Source organism: Tamandua tetradactyla, chromosome X (assembly GCF_023851605.1).
Source record: "Tamandua tetradactyla isolate mTamTet1 chromosome X, mTamTet1.pri, whole genome shotgun sequence".
Taxonomy (NCBI): Eukaryota; Metazoa; Chordata; class Mammalia; order Pilosa; family Myrmecophagidae; genus Tamandua; species Tamandua tetradactyla.
The window spans coordinates 78,252,399-78,266,617 of NC_135353.1; the positions used below are offsets into that span (position 1 = coordinate 78,252,399).

General features: G+C 34.2%; 1 protein-coding gene across 5 annotated transcripts in view; it reads right to left on the reverse strand.

Annotated features, from left to right (window-relative positions):
* DIAPH2 (diaphanous related formin 2) overlaps positions 1-14,219 on the reverse strand; it is a 997,375-nt gene that overhangs the window by 714,827 nt on the left and 268,329 nt on the right. For all 5 annotated transcript variants that reach the window (XM_077145442.1, XM_077145441.1, XM_077145438.1 and 2 more), the window contains 4 exons: positions 5,278-5,352; positions 5,125-5,194; positions 4,340-4,476; positions 2,360-2,468 (listed from right to left, as the gene is read on the reverse strand). In XM_077145442.1, the coding sequence (XP_077001557.1) occupies positions 2,360-2,468; positions 4,340-4,476; positions 5,125-5,194; positions 5,278-5,352 (391 nt within the window). The remainder of the gene's footprint in view (positions 1-2,359; positions 2,469-4,339; positions 4,477-5,124; positions 5,195-5,277; positions 5,353-14,219) is intronic.

Here is a 14,219-nt window from a genome sequence, read left to right on the forward strand (position 1 = left end):
TCTAGCTGTTCTTTAGAGCAGGGGTGAACTTGACCTATCCTATTTTGCCATCTTACTGGAACCTAGTCCTATATTTTATAAGAATTACTTCCTGAAACTATAATAACAATTTGAAAAGTCTCAGGATACTACAGAAATAGAAAAAGAATTCCATTAAAATACAGCACTAATTATAAGTTTTAAACAGATTTAAAATTTTGTTTTGCATTTCTGGATTTTGAATATGTTTTTGAACTTTTAGATGATAATTTTTCATTTCATTGAAAAGTCCAAATGAACTTATTTCACAATCTATCTAAGAGTAATAGACTCTACACATAACAAATTACAAATTTTTGCAGCTCATTAACATAGGAAATTTCAAATTGTGGTTTACATACCCTTGCATCTATAATCAGTATTCAACAATTTTCTGAATAGCTAGCAAGCTATATATGATTCCTCCATATGCCATTCATTAATAACTTGCCCCTTTCCATTCTATACAGTCCAACTTCCTGTAAGCTAGCAGAGCTCAACCCTACCTCACAGGTGAATAGGAAGTGGTGTCACTTTCAAGGTCAGGCAATGCAGTATACAAATACTGACATTACAAAGCCTGGGTCCAAATCACAGTTCTACCACTTAATAGATGTATGATTTCCAATGAGTTTCTTAGATCCCAGCAACTCAAACTCTTGATCTGTAAACTGTGGGTAACACACCTAACTCACAGAGTTGTGGTTAAAAATTCATTTAAATAAGATTTTTTAAATATATAAAGATGCCAGACCCCTAGACAAGGAAGTAAGCTCCATCTGTAGCATGTAGTAACAACTGGTCATGAAGGCAGCTGTTCTTGAGTCTTTCTGGAAGGTGCAAAGTCTCCTTTCCTTAAGATAAATGAGCCTTCTAAAAAGATTGAGCTACCTTACCATTTTGGCAAAAAGAAACCTCTCATATACGAGAAGTAACTTTCTCTTTGGTTCATAGATGTTGGATAATCTCCAAATCAGTTTCTTTTAGACTTTATACTGTGCCTCTCAGCTATTTTTACTCTAATTTGAATTAATGTAACATCCCATTCAATAACAGATGTTGTAGCTTTTGTAGGAATGGTAGTTCTTGACTGACTGTCAAAGCAAAATAGTGTATGGAAAGATAAAAATCACCTGTGGTATCTGTTCAGATTTAAATAATTGTCAGATTCATTTGGGTAATTCTATTTCCTCTCATGGCTTTGAATGGTAACCTATTTTTTATTGCCATGCTTCTAATAATGATTCATTGTTAGAACAGGATGCCAGTACAAATCTAAAGGAGGTATTTTTCATCTCAAATTCTATATTCCATTTAAACCATTACTGGTTTTTCCTTGTTGTTGTTGTTCTGCTTTGTTTATTATTTTGATTTCTTTCAAGACAAGAACAACTTGATGATGAACCATCTTCTCTCTGCTGAGTAGCACTAGAATTTTTTTTTTCAGAGAGGTTTTCAAGATACAATAAATGGTAAACACTGTCTAAAAGAAAGAGACGAACATCAGAGATTAAAAAATCTGGGTCAAATTCTAATTCCTCCACTCATAAATGGTGTTACCCTTAGACAAGTTATTTAATCCCTCTTAGCCTATTTGCCTCATAAGTAAACTGGAGATGATAATAGTACCTACAAAGCTGGATTTTGTGAAGATTAAATCAGATAATATATGTAAATTGAACTATTTAGCACAAGACCTCACACATAAATGTGGTCAAAAAATACAAGTTCCCATCCCTCAATAACAAAGTTATCTTTCACAAAATGGGTATTACTTAAAACCATCTAAGAAAATATAGTGTCTATTGTTATTTTCTAAGGAAGACATTTAGACTGGGTCTATGTTGGGCCATCAAATGGATCCTAACCTAAGAATTGTAATATAATCTCCTCTTTTCTGGTGAATCAGACTTTAAAATTTGTGTGAATGGCACAAAGAGAGAGATGTTTAGTTTTCTTGAATTTCTACAAGCATACAGACTTCATTAACATTTGTTTCGATGATGGCATTGGGTAATCTGCTTATCCTCTTGCCCTGACCATTGTTAAGGCTTCAATTTCAATGGTTTATTACATTCATTACTGAATTTTTATTTAAATATTAATGATAATCATAAACACTATTTTTATAATAACCCATTAAGTATGTCAACTTAATCTTAAACAAATTGTTATTCTCACAAACAAAACTTCTAGCTTTTATAAATGACCAAGCAAAAAGAATAATTTTAATTTTACATTCTTTTATTCTTTTTAAATGCCAAAAAAAATGGGGTTGGTGTCAGAGTAGAAAACCAGTACTCTAAAACCTTAGAAGCAATTTAAGACAAAGCTAACTTACCTGTAATTGCAAGGCTTCATGATTTTCTAGTCCTTCCACAATTTGTGAAAATCGTTCCCTATTATTTCTTTCTGCTGCTGTAGTTATAGCCCCTAAAAGTTTATCCAGACTGTAGGGAAAAGAAAAGATACAGAAATGAGACCTATATCAAAATTTCTATGTTAACACGTAAATATAAAAATTTGAAATTTTGATACTTCATGTATTAAAATAGATATTAATACTGCTTAAATAAAATGTGGCATCTATAATTATTAACAGTTTATTCTACTGTAAATAAATAGGCTGTATTTTTATAATAGTCTTAGAAAGTGTAATTTTTTAAAATATATAAAAAATTAACATTCTTTGATAATGTAAAAGAAAAAAAATCCTTCAAGAAAAAAGCCCAAACTAAAGAAACATATACAATTTCTTAGTATCAGACACTTATTTACCTGAACAAAACTATTGGTAAATATCTCCATACAGTGTCTGGACCAAATTAACCGCTATATAGTATAACTCTTACCAACAGAAGGTAGAAATTATAATTAAATCATAATAATTACACCAAGCTAATTTGCATTTTCCGAATTAAGTACTGAAAAACTAATTGACTAGAAAAATATTCTTATTCATTAATAAACTAACTTATTTCTATAAAACATAAGGAAACCTTACTTTTGCATATGTTATTTCATCCTTAGTTTGTTCTCATGGGGATAAGACATTGCTATATGATAATTGTAAATATTTGTCATTTAGTTTCTAAGGACACTAGAAAGCACTAAACAATATCTCATTTTATTCTAACTTATACGAAAAAGTTAACTTTTTAGAACATTCTTAAATCTTTATATGGTCTTGCTTTGATTCAGATTGAATTTATTCCTGGCATACAAAGTGCTCAGAAAAAATATCTTAGTTTATAGTGTCATAGTCAGGGAAATGTATCAACTTGGCCAAGTTGTGGTGCCTATTTGTCTGGTTGGGCAGGTGCTGGCCTGCCTGTTGCAATGAGGACATTTCATAGAATTGGATCATGATCACATCAGCTGCATCCACAGCTGATTCCATGTGTAATCAGTCAAAGGGGAGTGTCTTCTACAATGAGTGATGCTTAATCTAATCACTGAAAGCCTTTTAAGGAGGATTCAGAAGAGACAGATTCCATTCCTGTTTCAGCTGGTGAGCCTCTCCTGTGGAGTTCATCCAGAACCTCCATCAGAATCGTCAGCTTCAGATTTTGGACTCTGCATTCCCATGGTCACATGAGGCACTTTTATAAATTTTATATTTGCTAGTGTTTCCTGCTGATTCTGTTTCTCTAGAGAACCCTAACTAATACACCAAATATCTCGTTTTTTATCACAATGCCTCTTATAAACTGGGTTTATTATATGATATCAAATAGGCAGTTTTGCTTGTGAATCAGCAACATTTTGCTGAACTTGGGACATATATACACCCTGAATAATTATCAACAGCCTTTTTTCTTTGCCTTTCTTTTTAATATATTAATTTATTTCACCTATGAATAACTGCTTCATCCTTTCACTTATCCAAGGCAGACAAAGTAAAATACAATTATAAAATAAAAGGACAAGTTAAAGGCATCTAGTCAATTCAATTAAGTAAAGAAATCAAACTGTATGATGTGCATATATGTAGGGTATATATGTTTGTTTAGTCAAAATAACTCTCTAACTGAATTTTCCCACATTTCTAATGATCACTTTACCTTCAGGTACACAAAGTCACTATTCAATCTGTTTGACTCCAACTTTGAAGAATTCACTATTAGGATTCCTTTAGACCTATTTTTCAAAATAGCATCAAAAATACTAAAATATAAACAGACAATTAAAATTTCAATAAAAAACTTTCTAAAATTTTATATTGTTTTTATGAAAGTTATCTATAAATAAACAGTAGGACTTATTAATTTCTGAGGTCTCATTTTCCATGCAGTTAAAATAATAATATAACAATACTTACATGTTGTCTTCTCCTACAATGCAAATAGCAGAAAGTATTTTTACTATTTCAGTCATCATGTTGGGTTGTTTGGGGTCAATTGCTCTGGCCAATAGTAAAAGACTTCTTTCATCTCCAAGAATCCTTTGCAGTCCAAACTAAAAAAGAAAGAAAAGGGAAGGGGAGAGGAGGGAGAGGCGAAGGGAGGAAAGAAAGAGAGAGAAAGAGAAAAAGAAAAGAGAGACTTCATTAAAAAAATGTCTATGGAACATGTCTTTAATTTTAAAAAGCAGCTTACGATTTTCTAAAAACCCATACCTTCACAATGAAGTTGTACCTAATTATATGTAAGTTCTTCAAAAGTTCTTCTAGAGAGGTCTTTTATCTTAACTCACTGGAATTAATTGAATGTAATACAGAAATCTTAACTTCACAATGTTATTAGCAAACAAGTGAAATTGTAACATTGACTTTTCCTTTTCAATGTAGTAAGAACTCTGTAAGGAAATGGTACTGAATGTAAGACATTTAAATTTTCCTATTATTATGAAAGAAAAATGCATTCTCTCATTTGGGAACAAGAGCAATATGTTTGCATGATTGAAAAAAACCTACCAATAAATATTTTGTGAAGCCAAGTATACTTGAAATAAATATTTAAATGAAACTTATGATGATAAGAATCATAAAGAGGAAGACCCTTTTGCAAACTGAATAAGTATCCACTATTTCATCTGTTTTATACTTTAATACTGTTGGGGACATTCTCACCTTTTGTGACAGAGGCAGAAATAAATACTGCTTACCTTATTATTCATAAATGCTTTGAGGCATTGAATAAGTTTATACTGACTTTTCTTGTCAATATTTTCTTGCCTAAATAAATGAGAAAGAACATATGTTGTTTTTTAACATTTTCCCTTTGGCAAAATATATATATTTTAAATCTTTATTCTTACTGTTTCTTGTCCAGAAGCTTTTCCAGCACATCCAATAAGAGCCCAAGACCTTCATGGCCAAAGTTGTTAACCCAGCTATGAAATAAACATAAAATAAAAATGTTTGTATATTTAAAACATTATTATTTATATTGTATATTTAAAACATTAACTATTCAAAATGCAATTTTGAATTATAAATCTGATTATCCTGTCTTAATATAACTTGCATTCTTTTTATCTACTCCCATTGTTTCAAGTCTGTGAGGATGATTCAGAGATCTTTACCTCAATCCGAGACTTCTCTTTACATTTTAGATTGCCCATTAGACAGCACTCCTTGGCTGTTTGCCAGGATCATATATTTAAGCCTGAATTTATAAGCTGAATTTATCTTCCCCTGCCTCTACCTCCCCAAATCAACTCTCTCTCTAGTAATGTTAAGAATATCATAAATCTCTGAGTACTACACTTGAACTATTGGCATTACTTTTGATTCCCCATCTCTTTCACTTTTACATTTATTCTGTTTTTGAATTCAGCAGATATTGAGTACCTACTCATACTGAATACCAAGTATATTCTAGGTGCTAGGGATGCAAAAAGCCTAAGTCCTCAGCTTCATGGAGTTCAGGGGGATTGCTACCCAAAGGGTTCATTTTATGATTATTTCAGGTATTTCCTACATTTGTTTTAATAGGAATTTTACCTATTAAAAAGACGGAGGGAGACTGAGATTTTATTATATCATTATTTTTTGTATTTATCAGTGCTATGGTACAATGAAGAAAAATACTTGGTAAATGTAATACAGAATGCCAGGAGATATTTTAATGTATGGTCAAAGAACAATCCTTTGATAAGGAGGCATTTAAGCAGAGCCCTGAAGGACATGAGGACTTTTCAGGTAGAGGGAATAAGGGTAAACTGGATACTAACGGGGAAGCTAGCATGTTTCGCAGGTTCCAGGAAATGCAAGGAGACCATTATGATGGAAGTGAGTAAGAAGTCTGGGAAGAGGGGCAGGAGCTTATAATGGTAGAAGAACTGAAGGTAGAACAGGTAGAGTTTGTTTCACTTTCGGTCATCCAGTAAAAACTATTCTACTTCTAGAATAACTCCTACACGTGGTGCCAGCTCCCTCCTTTTCATTGTCTCTGCTGAAATTCCTTTAGCCCTAGTTACCAATCTTTTAAGATGCTAGAAGCTTCCCAAATGGGGTCTCCGCAGAATCATTCTTTTATTCTTTTTACAAATTGTCAGACTGAACTGTACTTAACGACAGTCTACTGTCCAAAAATTTCCACTGCACTACAGTTCAAATCCTTTAGCTGAATATTCTGATCTAGCCTCAACCTACATTTCCAGTCACAACACCTACACTAAATGTTCCAATAAAACCAGACAAATTATCTTTCCAGGAGCCTTCTTGACATTTCCTTGCTTAAAATCATTAATTCTTTCTTCTCAGACAATAACCCCAATCCACCTCTCCAAGCCCTTCAAGGCTAAAATTCACTACCAACTCATCCATAATGTTTTTTGTTTGTTTTAACCTGTTAAATCCTACAACCAAATATAAGCTCTTCTTCTTTTGAACCCCCATGTATCTTTGTCTCTTACCATGTGACATTATGATTCTTGCCACCATATCTTTCCTACCTTTCTGAATTAAAAATTCTCTGAAAACAAATTCTTGATATTCTCACAAGCAGTGGTGACAACCAAAGCAATAGGCTTAGCCCCCAATCTTGGGGTTCGTTCATATGAAACTTAACCCCATAAAGGATAGGTTAAACCTACTTAAAATTAGGCCTAAGGGTCACCCCCAAGAGAACCTCTTCTGTTGCTCAGGTGGGGCCTCCCTCTCTCAACCAACATGACAAGCAAACTCACTGCCCTCGCTCTCTCTACGTGGGACATGACTCCCAGGGGTGTGGACCTTCCTGGCAATGTGGGACAGAAGTCCTGGAATGGGCTGAGACTCAGCATCAAGGGATTGAGAAAAACCCTAGAATGAGCTGAGACTCAGCATCAAGGGATTGAGAAAACCTTCTCGACCGAAAACGGGAAGAGAAAAATGAGACAAAATAAAGTGTCAATGGCTGACAGATTCCAAACAGAGTTGAGATGTTATCCTGGAGGTTATTCTTACGCATTAAATAGATATCACCTTTTTAGTTAAGGTATAACAGAGAGGTTGGAGGGAACTGCCTGAAAATATAGCACTATGGTCCAGTAGCCACGTTTCTTGAAGATGTCTGTATAATGATATAGCTTTCACCACATGACTGTGTGATTGTGAAAACCTTGTGTCTGATGCTTCTTTTATCTACTTTATGGACAGATGAGTAAAACATGTGGATTAAAAATAAATAAATAATAGGGGGAACAAATGTCAAAATAAATTTAGGAGACTGAAATGCTAGTGATCAATGAATGGGAGGAGCAAATGTATGATTTTTTTTGTTTTATTTTTATTTCTTTTTCTGAATTGATGCAAATGTTCTCAGAAATGATCATGATGATGAATATACAACTATGTGATGAAAAAAGAATGTTCGTATTGTATGTTGATTGGTTTTATTAATAAAAACGAAAAATAAAAATTCTCTGAAAATAGTTATCTCATCTTTCTCTCCTCTGCAGTAATAAGTAGAGTGGTCTATATACAATCAACACTAAATAAGGATTTGCTAAGTTAAACTTAATTAAATTTTACTTGCATGTGTGAATCAATAACAACACTGGTAATAATAATGTACATTGACCCAATAAGTTTCATATTACCCAAGAACTTCACAAACATAAATGAACACATATTCTTATGAAATAATAACTAAAATCTTTACTCTAAGTATTTAGACCATAATTATATTTCCATTCACACAGTCATTAAACTACCATTTTCTCTCTACCAAAGGTAAAGCTTATTGACCAACAGAGACTTAAATTTCTAAGAAAAAATCAGTATGAGACACTTTCTTTCTGTAGAAGAAAATACATTTTTAAAAATAGCTCAAACAATCCAAGCCAATCGCATACCCAAGATATATGGAAGCTTATTTTAAACAAATTCTACTTTAATTTCCATACTGAAAATGCTAAAAAAAAATCAATATGGCATTATAATGGTAATTGGGAGCAAGCTACCAGTCAATCAAGGCATGTAATCACCTAGTACAATGAGCTATTTTCTCTTAAACTCTTGATAATCAGTGGTGGTGGTGGTAGAAGGATAAATGGACACCAGTGCTATGTATACTATACTGCATTTAATCTATCAAAGAGGGAAATCACAACATCAGTCATCATGATGTACCTTATAGCAAGCTTAAAATAACAGGAATTCTAAGCAAATTTAATTATATGGGCTTCAATATCTGCTATCCTATTTATAAAGATAAAATAATCTGTGATTTCCTGAAATATAACACATAAAAATTGCTTTTAAAATTCTAAATTTGAGTAACTTATTAAATTCCCCTTTTTAAAAGCCATTCTAGTTCTGGTATATCGCATTCTGGCAGCTTGCAAACTAACACATATAGATATCCCTTTTTATTTTGTGGTGTATTGCAGTGGCAAGAGGGAAGTGTCCGAAAATGCTGAATGTTATTCAGTAACTTTGATTTTTGCAAATGACTGGATAACTACATAGCCTTTATAATGTGACTACAAAAAAATTTCCAAGGGAAAGTGATATGAGGAAAAGATCCCATAAAAATCCACTTAAAAATAGATGCAACCTGAAATTGTGGCACTGCAACCCATACCAAACTTTGAAATCTGCTCTATAACTTTTTGATAAAATGTACTTCAAAAATCTATTGCTGGAGAAATCAAAAAAAGAAAAAAAAAAGAAAATGTGACAAAAAAAATAACAAAAATCTATTGCTGGGGAGGCGAGTCCAAGATGGCGGCTTACTGGGGTGTGGAATTTCATTCGGCCACCAGAGCAGCTAGGAAATAGCCAACAACAGTACAGAAAAACTGCTGGGGCCACATCAGTGACTGGACACATAGCGTACGTCAGTCTGGACAAGCTGGACCAGCTGCTGTCCCACCCAGAACTGTGAGTCATCCAAGGAATGGAGGCTGCCACCTCTCCCCCACAGGCTGGTTCTCAAAGGGGAAAGAAAGGAGACTTTACTAACAGCAAGGGGCTGAGCTCAACCAAGGTCCAATTATGGAATTAATTAACAAATTCTGACTACTAAAAAAAGGCCCCCAGGTTACCTAAACAACAAATAAAAGCTAAAGTTATTAGTTTTTGCCCCAGAGCAGAGGCAGCAGGGCTGAAGAAGAAAAAAAAACAGTTTCTTTTGAATCAAACAGTACAAAATACTTCAAAAGGTCTGGAGCCTAAAAAAAAAAGAGGGGCACATAGGACCTGGAGACAAACAGAGCAACATACCACCTTAACCTCTTCATTCAAAAACCGGAGGAAAAAGGGGCCCTGCTCTGAATAGGATTTTTTTTCCCTGAGTTTCTACTGCTTAACTGCTCTTTAGATACAATTTCAAGGCTTCTCAGCCTCCAAATGTCCCAGGCAAGGGCGGAATTAAGCTTGTCTGAGAGACAAAGAGGTTCGTCAGCTGAAAGGAAATAATTCCCTAGAGGCTGTGCCTTCCCCAGGAGAGGGGTGTGGCCCAGCTCAGGTACAATCCCTCCCTCAAGGAATTCAGACCCCAGGGATTGGAAAGCTGAACTGATTAAAGACAGCACACAACCTCTTCTAGGTCTCAATCACGCTCCCAGCAGAGAGAGTCTGATGAAGTTAAAGATACCGCATCACTTTATGCTGGTGGGACATGCAGTAAGACAAGTGCCACATACTGGGCAGAATAGGAAAAACACAGTCTAGAGGCTTCATAGGAAAGTTTGTCAAACTGCTGGGTCTCACACTCTGGGAAGACTGACGCAGATGACTCTTTTCCTCTGAGAAAAGGCCAGTCTGTTCAGAGAAAATATGACTGGGGTCTATAATACCAAAGTAGACCTTCTAAGAAAGGAAAAAAACAAAGGCCATACAGGCAGAGCAAGAAAGAAGAAAAGAAGAACAGAAAAATTTTAATCCATTAAACAAAACCTAAGTTAGAGGTCTAGAAGAAGCTGAATTGAATGGCAAAGAACAGATAGAGAACAAATTCATCCAGCAAGAAAATCCTAGTTAAAAGAGTGAAAATAACCTCCAGAATAACTAATTAAGGAAATTAAATGTCTAGATGCTAGTAAAAACTGAATCATGCAGGGAAAACTGAAGATATGGCCCAGTCAAAGGAACAAACCAACAATTCAAATGAGATACAGGAGTTGAAACAATTAATTCAGGATGTTCAAACAGACATGGAAAATCAAATCTGAAATCAAATCAACAAATTGAGGGAGGACATGAAGAAGGAAATGGGGGAACTAAAAGAAGAAACTGAAAGTCTGAAAAAACAAATCACAGAACTTACGGGAATGAAAAGCACAGAAGGAGAGATGGAAAAAAAAATGGAAATCTACAATGTTAGATTTCAAGAGGCAGAAGAAAAGATTAGTGAACTGGAGGATGGGACACCTGAAATTTGACAAGCGAAACAAAATATAAAGAAAAGACTGGAAAAATATGAGCAGGGACTCAGGGAATTAAATGACATCAAGTGCAGGAATATATGTGTTTTGGGTGTCCCAGAAGGAGAAGAGAAGGGAAAAGGAGGAGAAAGACTAATGAAGGAACTTATCACTGAAAATTTCTCAACTCTTAAAAAAGACATAAAATTACAGATCCAAAAAGTACAGCATTCCCCAAACAGAATAGATTCCAATAGACATATTCCAAGACACGTACTAATCAATGTCAGATGGCAAAGAGAAAGAGAGAATATTTAAAGCAGCAAGAAAAAAGAAATCCATCACATACAGGGGAAGCCCAATAAGACCATGAGTAGATTTCTCAGCAGAAAGCATGGAGGCGAGAAGACAGTGGAATGAAATATTTAAGATTCTAAAAGAGAAAAACTGCCAACCAAGAATTCTATATCCAGCAAAACTGACCATCAAAAATAGGGGGAAATTAAATTATAGCTTTTTTGTATATATGTTATTAATTACAAAAAAGGAAGGAAAAAAGTAGATTGTGATGATAAAATTATTTAAGCCTTCTAGCCTCCTCTATTCTGGAACATATAGAAGGAAAAATCTGAGAGGATCATATGGTAGCCCATGACAAACTTAGGAATCAGTCCTGCAACTACTTGTTGAAGAATGCTTTGAGAACAATTGCTTTTTTATTTCTTTGTTTTGTATATATGCTATACTATACACTAAAAAAGATAAAAATCCAAATAAAAATGACATGGAAATTAAAATATTTTCAGATAAAAAAACATCACTAAGAGAATTTGTGACTAAGAGACTGGCTCTGCAAGAAATACTAAAAGAGACAATGCAAATAAATAAAATCAGAAATGGAAGAGGAGACATAATCACTGACCCCACAGAAATAAAGGAGGTAATGAGAGAATATTATGAACACCTTTATGCTAATAAACTAGACAACGTAGATGAAATGGACAACTTCCTAAAAAGGGATGAACAACCAACATTGACTTGAGAAGAAACAGATGATCTCAACAAACCAATCACAAGTAAAGAAACTGAATCAGTCATTAAGAGGCTTCCCCCAAAAAAGTACAGGACCAGATGGCTTCACATGTGAATTCTACCAAACATTCAAGAAAGAATTAGTATAGATCTTGCTCAAAATCTTCAAAAAAAAGTGAAGAGGAGGGAAGGCTACCTAGCTCATTCTATGAAGCCAACATCACTCTCATACTAAAGCCAAAGAAATTACAAGAAAAGAAAATTACAGACCAATCTCTCTAATGAATATAGATGCAAAAATACGCAAAAAAATTTCTTGCAAATTGAATCCAGCAGCATATTAAAAGAATTATACACCATGACCAAGTGGGATTTATTGCAGGTATACAAGAATGGTTCAACACTAAGAAAATCAATTCATATAAAACATCATATCAACAAATCACACCACACCACAGGATCATCTGAATTGATGTAGAAATGGCATTTGACAAAATTCAACACCCCCTCTTGTTGAAGACACTTCAAAGGGGAGGAAAGGAAGGAAACTGCCTCAACATGATAAAGGGAATGTATGAAAAGCCCACAGCTAACATCCACCTCAATGTGGAAAAACTGAAAGTGTTACCTCTCAGATCAGGAACAAGACAAGGATGTCCACTGTCACCAGTGTTATTCAACATTGTATCAGAATTTCTACCCAGAGAAAACAGGCAAGAAAAAGAAATACAAGGCAACAAAATTAGAAAGAAATAAGTAAAACTCTCACTGTCTGCAGATGATATGATACTATACATCAAAAACTCCGAAAAATCCACTGCAAAATTATTAAAGCTAACAAATGAGTACAGCAAAGTGGCAGGTTACAAGATCAACACTCAAAAATCTGTAGTATTTCTATACACTAGTAATGAGCAATCTGAGGGGGAAATCACAAAAAAAAATTCCATTTACAAATGCAACCTAAAGAATAAAATATTTAGGAATAAATTTAACTAAGGATACAAAAGACCTACACAAAGAAAACTACAAGAAATTGCAAAAGAAATCACAGAAGACCTAAATAAATGGAAGGGCATATTATGTTCATAGATTGGAAAACTAAATACAGTTCAGATGTTTATTCTACCTAAATTGATTCATACTTTCAGTGAAATACCAATTAAAATCCCAAAAAGTTAACTTTGCAGAAATAGAAAAACCAAATTTATCTGGAAGCGAAGGGTGACCCAAATAGCCAAAAATATCCTCAAAAAGAAAAATGAAGTCAGAGGTCTCACACTACCAGACTTTCAGGCATAATACGAACCTACAGTGGTCAAAACAGCATGGTACGGACATAAAGATAGATATACTAACCAATGGAATTGAATAGAGTGTTCAGATATAGACCCTCTAATCTACAGACAATAGATCTTTGATACGATAGTCAAGCCAACTCACCTGGGACAAAAGACTACGGTCAATAAATGGTGCTTGGAGAACTTGATATTCACATGCAAACGAATGAAAGAAGATCCATATATCAAACCCTATGTAAAAATTAACTCAAAATAGATCAAAGACCTAAACATTAGGTATAAGACCATAAAATTGTTAGAAGAAAATATAGGGAAATATCTTTTAAAAATTCCAATGGGAGGGGGTTTCCTAGATCTTACAACCAAAGCATGAGCACTGAAGAAAGAAATAGATAAATAGGAACACCTCAAAATTAAACATTTTGCATCAATGAACATCGTGAAGAAAGGAAAAAGACAGCCTACACAATGGGAGACAATATTTGGAAACAACATATCAGATAAGGGTCTAGTATCCAGAATATATAAAGAGATTGCTCAACTCAACAACAAAAAGAAAAACAACCAAATTACAAAATTGGTGAAAGACATGAACAGACACCTCTCAAGAGGAAATACAAATGGCTAAAAGGCACATGAAAAGATGTTCAACTTACCTGGCTATTAGGGAAATGCAAATCAAAATCACAATGAGATATCATCTCCCACCCACCAGAATGGCCATTATCAATAAAATGGAAAATGATAAGTGCTGGAGAGGATGCGGAGAAAGAGGCACACTTATTCCACTGTTGCTGGGAAGGTCAAATGGTACAACCGCTGTGGAAGGCAGTTTGATGGTTCCTCAGGAAGCTAAGTATAGAATTGCCATATGACCCAGCAATATCATTGCTAGGTGTCTATTCAGAGGTCATAAGGGCAAGGACCAAACGGACATTGGCACACTAATGTTTATAGCAGCATTATTTACAATTGCCAAGGGATGGAAACAGCCCAAATGTCCATCAACAGAAGAGTGGCTAAACAAGCTGTGGTATATACATACAATGTTATGCACCTATAAGACAGAAT